Genomic DNA, 9,185 nt, shown 5'->3' with positions numbered 1-9,185 from the left:
TACTTATTGTAAAAGTTTCATAAATAAACAAATATGAAAAAACAGCAATTTTTTCGGAAAAATTCATTATCGACCAAGTTTTTTAAGATTTCATTTCTTGAAAACTTTGTACAAAGGGCTATTCGGGGTAGCTCATTACGAATCTGATGTCAGATTTTTAAAATTCAAAATGGCTGACCCAAAATGGCGGATGCGAAGTACGTGAATTTTTCAAGTTTCCAAGTTTTCCAGCATTTTCGTTTGACTACGATATTTGGGGACTCATCACGTTTGCGTCGTTAACTCCGGGCAGTGCTAAGAATGAGTAAATTCTAAGAAATGACCAAATTTCAATTTTGCATTCGCCATTTCGCGCGTACTATTTTTTATACTCTATAATAATTTTTAACTGGAATTTAGATTCCATGGGTCCTAAGAATATCTGATTAATATTTCTCAGCATAGTTGAATTACAGTTGAATAATGTTATTCTTTTAAGTTTCGAATTCCGTCATCCTGAATCCGCCATTTTGAATTATGAAAATCTGATAACGGATTCGTAATCAGCGACCCCAAAAACCCTTGTGTACAAAGTTTCACAAAAAATGGTTCAATAGAAAAATGTATACTTCAAAGGGTTAAACAAGAAGTTACGAAGGTAAAAGAACTCTTGTAAAAGCATTGGCGACGATTGTTATAATTCTTTCCTTGTTCTTAGGTCTTGTGTTGGAGAAAGTAATTAAATTTGTCGGAACAAAGAAACAAACGTGAATAATTTCTGTATACACATATAAAGAAATAAAATTGTAAAATAAACTGACAAACTCTTCGACATTTGTTATAGAGAGCATAGTCGTTCTATTTTCTTCTTTTTTAATTAAGTGCCGGGAATTGCTCTAGAATTTACCCCTACTTCCAATGAGGACGTTCTGTTTATGTGTACGTATAATATATAAATGTATATTATGCATATATATCCGGAAGTTTAAGTGTACCGTCTAATAGCTATACCCGCAGGCCTACATTAAATAAAATAGCTCGTCGCGCGGGGCGGCGGCATTTTCATTTTTACAAATCAGAATGGAAATTGCACATGTTTTAGTTTTTACACTTGTAACACATGAATATCAATCGTTGTATCGAATCGTTGTACTAGCACAATAATAGTAATAATAATAATAATAAATACTAATACTAGTAATAAATAATAATAAATAATAATAAATACGATAGTAATAGTAATATTACAATGATAATAATATATGACGAGGTTGTCAAGAAATTAATATGTGATACATGAGAAAGATGAGAAGGAAACGCAAAGGCCTGAAGATAAAAATCTGCGAATTATAAAAACAGTTAAAAATTGCCAACTCATGTACACTGTAAAATGTATTGGGTTGCGTGCGTTTTAATATCCTGACAATCCGTCAATACAGGAACAAATAATTACTACGACTGCGAAATCAAGGAAGTAACAATATTTCCAATGTACAAAGAAATGAGCGTAGACCGAAGAATACGAACAAACGATACAGCAAACGACGACGAACGCAGGACGTACAAACGAAACAGTGAAATAAATTACGAGACTCACGTAAGTCGAGCGAGCGGTGCGCAGTTATTGCGGATTTTCGTTGTATGCTACGCGAATAAATTAGTATTGCTTAATTGTTTATTGCTCTATAGCCGTATATTTATATGCCTATATGTATATGCGTTAATAGCAGCATGGCGTATTTATTAGTGACTAGCGCCGCGCGAGATGGAATTAAGAAAAAAAAGAATCAAACGAAACTCCACTGCGCGTCAAGCATTGTCGGCCAATCCTACGACTCGATCCCGTCCGGAACGAACTACGTGAAAAATATCGTTTCGTTTTGTTCTCCCTGCAACTCTTGGCGGCGAGATTCTTTCTACTGTACATGCGAATCACGTTAGCGCTCCTCGATAATATGATCGTTGCGAAAGAAAAAAAACGACCGGGCGGACCGCCCGCGTGCTCGTCAATTGTTATTAGTTCAATTGTTATTTTTTTTTCGTCCGCTGGGCAACGTGAAGCGTGTGGTCCACACCCCTCCGATCGCGCTCATTGCGACTCCGTTCTCTCTCGTTGGATGAAAAATGTCTAAAATTACTTGAAATTCGCGATTAAATGCGCAGCGGCGCGGTATCGATTTTGCCTCATTTTACAATATGCAGAAAAATCAATTAATTGTTATGGAGAAATTGGTAATTATCTTTTATACGGTTCTATAACCACAGTACGCATGACATAACAACAATACGCCGATTGAATTATGAATGGACATAGGAAATTTATTCCGCTAACACAATTCAATATGTTTAGCAGCGTCTGATGTATATTAATCATACGAATGTGATTAGTGATGTTTTTTTTTCGTAAACATGATTAAATGGTCAATGCGGCACGATCTATGCAATTAGTAGAATGCGCTGTGTAAAATTTATTAGCTTTGATTATTAATAGGAGCAACTCGTTATTATCATTATTGCTGCAAATAATATAGAGAGCAGAAAATACGATGTAATAGAATATAATTTTAAAAAGTGGTAAACAATTTAAAATATTGAAAAAGCAAACCATTTAAAACGAAATTAAACGACCGATTTGACAGCCAAGACGACTCGCGGGACTTTTAACACAAGAAAAAATAGACCAGGGGGTGTGGATTGGGCGATCGTTCTCCATCTTAAGCATCCTCGGTTCTTGCTCGAGACTTGGTTAAACTTCGATGTGTTCGCCTCTATACGTATAATTATATAATTCGTTGTGTCGAAACATTGCTTTGACCGTACTTGTCGTTATATTTTGTTTTCTTATATTGCTTCTATAAAATATGTGTATAACAATGTTACGCATTCTATTACTCGAATTTTGCTCTAATTGTAAGTACGTGGTATTTACGTGTTTTGAGTCTCCGTTTGTGCGATATCGTACGCGTGCTTGCGCGCCCGCGATCGCACAACCGGTCGATTCGCGCGAACGACTACCTCGCGACGCCTACAATCAGCGCGTCACTTATCGGCGCCGATTTGATTACCCATCGCGATACAGTCGCTCGTTTCGTGACCGAAAACACGCGCGTGTTACTGGTTTTTACACGCGGCGCGTAAATCGCATAATCGTGCGAAGTTACGCAGGTGTGCGTCGACGATTTGGCTCGATACGAAAAATGAGGAAGGATAGAGATTGAAGCGCGTGTCCATCAGAACTTGTAAGAACACTCGTTCGTTTATCGGAAATAAACTCGGTATGGCACACCTCGATGTGTAGTCGTTGGTTACCGCGCTATCGATTAGCTATAGCTCTCATCGTTCTCTCTCTCAATGGCTCAAATGAAATATTAAAAAGAGTATCCGCTGCGCGAAGGACTGTTAACCCCTTTCTATTCTTGGTAGCGCTAAGTACGAGCGTCTTCAAACAACCGCGTTAACGTTGTATCAATCATAGCGAAATTATGTGGCTAATACTCGGAAATACTTGGCTCGTTCCAAGTAATGGTTGTTTGAAATCGTATCAGTATTTGAAATATTGATGAACTGCAATGGATAATCCTTGATCGATTCCGTACCTTTTCCTCTATTTTTCTAAAAATATACGTTTAATTAATCGGTTATTCCAGGGATCGGTTCTCCGTTTGCATCATCTTCGAAATAAAATATTAGCCTTAGGTTCTGACAATCGATCGCAAATCGCGGGGTTCGTCGATCACACCTGCGCGTTTCAGCGTTACACAGTGATCGGCCTCGATCGTCGATCGCGAAGCGCAAAATGAAGAGGGATCGAGGCCGCGCCGTGATCGAGATTCGACGAGCGCGCCGGCTCGCGAACCGCGATTATGGATCCATCGTCGATCTCTCCGGCGAATTCTGGATCTCTCGTTTCACTCCCCGTTTTTTTAAATTTAGGCAGCTAAGTATTAATAAATAATGTCTTCGTAACGAGCTTCGCGGACTAGAGTCGTACGCGCTAGTAAATATATATATACTATATATATAATAATATAATATAATAATATAATATCATATAATGTAATAGGTATATAATCGACTAGAGTGACTAGACTCTGCAGTGTGGACGTCATCGTTCGACGTGTTCTTGTTTCTTTACGACTTAATATTACTGGACGTTTTTATTAATGTTAGACATTATTAATAAACTCATGCTCTCCCTCTCTCTTGCTCCCTTTCTTTCCTTCTCTCTCTCTCTCTCTCTCTCTCTCTCTCTCTCTCTCTCTCTCTCTCTCTCTCTCTCTCTCTCTCTCTCTCTCTCTCTTTCTCTCCTTTTCATTCTCTCTTTCTCTCTTTCACTCGTTCTCTCTCTCTCTCCCCCCTCCCTCCCTAGCTCTTTTTTCTGTCTCTACTGGCACTTTTCTACTTAAAATCTACGGCAAACCTTATATCCTCTCCTCCGCTCTTCGTACCTTCGCACCTCTTTGCGATCAAGCGGCGATCATGGGGCACCGCTAGCTTTCTCTCGGGTCCTCGATCCTCGTGACGTCGTTGTTCTCGTTCTCGAAGCGCTGCTACAAGCCTCGATTGGTGTTCTGTTGCTGCGTGGCGTTGTTACCGGCATGCTGCGGCTGCTGCTGCTGTTGCTGTTGCTGCTGCTGCATCTCCTCGTCGCGCAGGCACGCCGACTCCAAGTGTTTGTTCAGATAGGACTTGAGGGCGAAGGTCTTGTGGCACCTCGAGCACTCGTAATTCTTGTCGGCCGAGTGCGTCTGCATGTGCGCCCGCAGATTTGAGCGATCGGCAAACGCCTTGCCGCAGTGGGCGCACCCGTACGGCTTCTCGCCGGTGTGGCTGCGCAGGTGGCCCTGCAGCAGCCAGGGCCGCGAGAACATCTTACCGCAGACGCCGCAGCTGTGGGCGAGCTTGTGCGTGAGCACGTGCATCGCCAGGGCGGGCATGCTGACGTACGCTTTGCCGCAGTGGATGCACTTCTTGGCCGATTGGGAGTCGAGGCTGCGGTGGGTCTGCTTGTGCCGCGACAGGTTCGACGACGTGGCGTATTGCTTACCGCACTCGGTGCACGTGAACTTGGGCCTGTCCGGCTGGGCCGCCTCCTTGTCGGGCACCGAAGCGGCACCGTTGCCACCCCCGCCGCCGCCGCCACCCCCGTCGCCGCTGACGCCGCCGCCGCCGCCGCCGCCGTTGCCGCCGCGTCGTTTCGATCGACCATCGGACACGAAGAAGGCCTCGTAGGTGTAGGCGACAGTCTTGCTGCCGGTGGTGGTGCTGTTGGAGGGTGGACACAGTTATGATGATTCACGACCGGACGGTGGGGCTTTTGGGACTTTACGCTGCTTTAGGAGCTCCGGGTCATAGCCTCGGGTGGTTCATTTCAATACATCAGATACATCAAGACTTGGACTTTATTATCCCCGATAGGAAAATGCCTCAAATGTTGTGCGATAATTGTATCATCCAAAAGGAGGAAATTCCACAGTGATTGCATTAAAGTAATTCGTTGTAACGCGGCAGTTTTGTGGGAATAAAATTTCTAAATGGTATTTGCCCAAAAATTGATAAATTCAATGTAGGGGATAAATCACGCACAATTATTTTGACATTTAGAAGCAAAATTGCCCAGCAACGTGCAATTGCGTCTAATAAATGTTTACAAAAGATTTAGCGTGGGACGCGTTTACAGCTGGGCCTGCTTTTATCTCGTCTCGCGTGAATGTTACTTACAAGTATGAGACGCCTCGTAGCGGCAGTTTGTCGTAACACACGACAGCAATTTAACCCATTATAGACCGCCAGCAATCTACGGGCTGTGGACTGCCAGAAATAAGAAAATTCAGGACATTAGATCAAAATATGTAAAATTATGAAAAAAATGTCCTCGCTTTTAAACTGGCAGACCAAATTTTCAAAACAGTTATCTTTTCTAGTTAGAAGTTATATACAGGATTTTTTGGGTCGCTGATTACGAATGTGCACATAGGCTGGTATTCATAGTTGATTCTTATTTCAAAATCATCTTAAGTGTTGTCTTAAGAGACTAATACGGCTCTGTGATTGGTTAAAAACACATTAAGAGTATACTACTGGCCTTAGATTCCCGAAATTCAAGATGGCGGACCCAATATGGTCGATCGGATGCCGTAAAAGTCCAGAAGACTCGTTTCCACTCAACCCACATGCATCTAAATTAATGCTTTTCAAAGCTATGAAATTTGATCAAAACATAGAACATATGGAAAAAACGAAGAGGCATTCTTCAAAATTAAAAATGGCAAATTTTACAGTTTTCGGCCATATTTGGTCCATCGTCTTGAATTTCGGGAATCTAAGTGCATATTCGTAATTAGTGACCCACCCCAAACCCCCGTACATAACTTTTCACCGAAAAAAAGCTTTTTTTTAAATTTCGGTCCACCATATTGGTCCGTCATTTTGAATGTTATAGGTGCAGGATATATTTTTTTATAATTTTACATATAATATTTGGATCTAATGTCCTGAATTTTTAGTTTCTGGTAGTCCACAGCCCGTAGATTGCTGGCGACCTATATTGGATTAATTGCGCAAACATTCTGCTAAGGTGATTCGCCAAAACGCTGCTGTTTTGCTGTTATACAATACTATTTAGAAATACATTGTGCAAATATTTATCTATACTTGATGAAAGGTCTCCCATTTGCATACGTTGTTCGAAACATGCACGTATAATTCCAGCATTCCAAGTTGCATCCAGATTCCGTCGCATAATTTTCTAAACGTCTTCCTATCGGGGAAATAATTAGGCATTGCGTGTTTAAAAAATTCTCGCGGCACAATGATCGAAAATTGCTGTAAGAGACCATTGTTTGTTATAAGAATACACAAGCGAGAGAATACTCTTAACTTGCAAATACTCTCGGAATTTCACGATTTGGAAATGTCCACTTTTCTGCTTCGGGACGGCGGAGAAAGAGGGACAGAAACTGTTCAATATTGCGAGACTCACCTATCCCTGCCGACGTTGCAGTTTCCAACGGTAACTTCCGCGGTTGCGGGCGACTGCGGCTGTGGTGGCGTTTGCTCCTGTTGGCGCAGCTGACTGGTCTGCGAGCTGGGCACCGGCACGAGCACGGAAACCGGTATGGATTGTATACCCGCTGTCGGTACCGGTTGTAGCTGTTGCTGTTGTTGCTGTTCTTGCTGCTGCTGCTGCTGCTGCTGCTGCTGTTGTTGCTGCTGTTGCTGCTGCTGTTGCGACGCGGGCACGTTCGGTGTAGCAACAACAGAAACAGCGGCGGGCGGTGGTGGTGGTGGTGGTGGCGGCGGCGGCGGTGGCGGCGGTGGCGACAGGGTGTGAATAAAAACGGAGTGCGTGGGTGCGGCGGGCGACGCGCTTAGATCCAGGATGGCCTGCGCGGCAGACAGATCCTCCTCGGCGGACGTGCGTATCTCCGAGATCGGTTGCAGGCTGTAGGGACGGTAGATGTCCTTCTTCTTCGGCGGTAGGGACAGCGCCGTGCCGGTGCTGGTGAAGGACATCGAGAGGCTCTTTCGCGGCGGTAGGCATAGCGACGCTGTGGCGGACGATGAGGACGACGAGGACGACGGTGGCGATGACGATGACGGGCTCGTGGCAACGACCGTCACCTGGTGCGACGGCGCTTGGTGTAGACCTGGCCCGACCAGCACCGACACCGGCAGTTCCTGCTGCGTGACCGGCGGCGGCGGTGGCGGCGATGGTGCTACCGGACGCGCCAGCTCCGCTGCAGAGCGCAACGTCGCGTATTTGGGCGGCTCCTCGTGATTGATCCACGCCTCGTGCGTGTAGCCTGGAAGAGGGAAAGAAATGGATCAGTTCAGAGATACGCGAACACGGCGTTTATTCGACCAGGCTACGAACTAGAGGCATCTTATTTTTCTCTTTTCATGAATATCGCCAGAATTATCATGTGTTATTTGCATTTGATCGTGACTTCCGTCTTTTGCGTCTAACTTGTGCGCTAAACTACTAAATTTGCTAGATAACAAAGTCGGAACCCACGACCTAAAATTTCTAGTCTGAAGTATTGTCGTTTATTTCTTCATCTACCATGTACGGGGTGAATCATTAAGGGCTAGTTTCACAAACGTCTAATTGATTCTCTGTCTCTTCTTAGAGAACAAGATAGAAAAAGATAGGGAGTTGGCTGAACTCTGGTTAACAGTTAACCGACGTTTGCGAAATTGGCCCTACCCACACAGCACAGAAAGATTGCAGGAAGATTGCAGAAATGTTACACTGCAAAATGGCAATATTGCAGCAACGTTGCGCAACATTGCTGCAACATTTCTGGAGGATTGCAGCAACGTTGAAATGTCCGCCCTCAGAGAGATTGCAGTGCAACATTATAGCAATGTTGCAGTGCAATATTTTTGGAATAATTTGTTGTTGTTGTACATAAGCAGAGAATTTACTAATTACATATGCATCCGGGCCTTTTTCAATACACAGCAAGCTATTGCGAAGCAACATAATCTCCTTAGGTTGATTAGGAGGTTAGGAGATTAGGTTGCTTCGCAATAGATGGAGATTGCGAGCAACATCGCACTGATCAAGTACTTAATAATTCGCGCATTATTGGTATCAACGAAAATAACATTATAAAATTCTCGTAATTAGAAAAATTTTTTTAATAGAAAATATAGTATTTTTATTATTTTTGAAACATTGCTGCAATATTGCTATCGAAAGTTTGCAATTTTATATCCCTGCAATGTCTCTGCTAGATTGCAACGTTTCTGCAATGTAACTGCAACCATCTGTGCTGTATGGGTAAGGCTGTCCTAACCTTTTACTATCGAGGGATGGATTACCGACTGAGACTGTAGCCAACCCGGAAACAATGGAAAAAATCTCGTTATGTATGTTTCAATCATATAATATTTAATTGTATCTATTAAGATACGATTAGGTATTAGATGATTGAGACATATATAGGGTGTGTCCTAATACCCGTATGTCCCGTAGATGGTAGATAGACCGGGGCAAACTGAATAGAAAAGTCCTATACCATTTTGCAAAATTCGCAATAGTTATCGAGAAATTAATTTTAATGTCTGAGCGAATGAGAGCGTAGAAGGCGGCAGGCCGGACTCGGCAGGCAACGGTGGAGCATCATCTAATAGCGAGAGGTGGAGCGGCGCACCGAAAAAAAAGTTGTCACGCAGCGAGCGGCGAGCTTTTTTGACAA

At 43.2% G+C, this 9,185-nt stretch overlaps 1 protein-coding gene across 1 annotated transcript in view; it reads right to left on the bottom strand.

Annotated features, from left to right (window-relative positions):
- Positions 1-4,305: 4,305 nt before the first annotated feature.
- The window catches only part of LOC105559366 (zinc finger and BTB domain-containing protein 17-like), a 16,120-nt gene continuing 11,240 nt past the window's right edge, over positions 4,306-9,185 (bottom strand). The window contains exons 2-4 of the mRNA XM_012007596.1: positions 6,962-7,784; positions 5,139-5,244; positions 4,306-5,060 (exon numbers count right to left, since the gene is read on the bottom strand). Of these exons, the coding sequence (XP_011862986.1) occupies positions 4,530-5,060; positions 5,139-5,244; positions 6,962-7,784 (1,460 nt within the window). The 3' untranslated portion in view covers positions 4,306-4,529. The remainder of the gene's footprint in view (positions 5,061-5,138; positions 5,245-6,961; positions 7,785-9,185) is intronic.

Source organism: Vollenhovia emeryi, unplaced genomic scaffold, assembly GCF_000949405.1.
Source record: "Vollenhovia emeryi isolate VEMERY1.0 unplaced genomic scaffold, V.emery_V1.0 DF939278.1, whole genome shotgun sequence".
Lineage (NCBI taxonomy): Eukaryota > Metazoa > Arthropoda > Insecta > Hymenoptera > Formicidae > Vollenhovia > Vollenhovia emeryi.
Note: the sequence above shows the minus strand (reverse complement) of the source record. Positions and strands in the feature narration are given on the sequence as shown.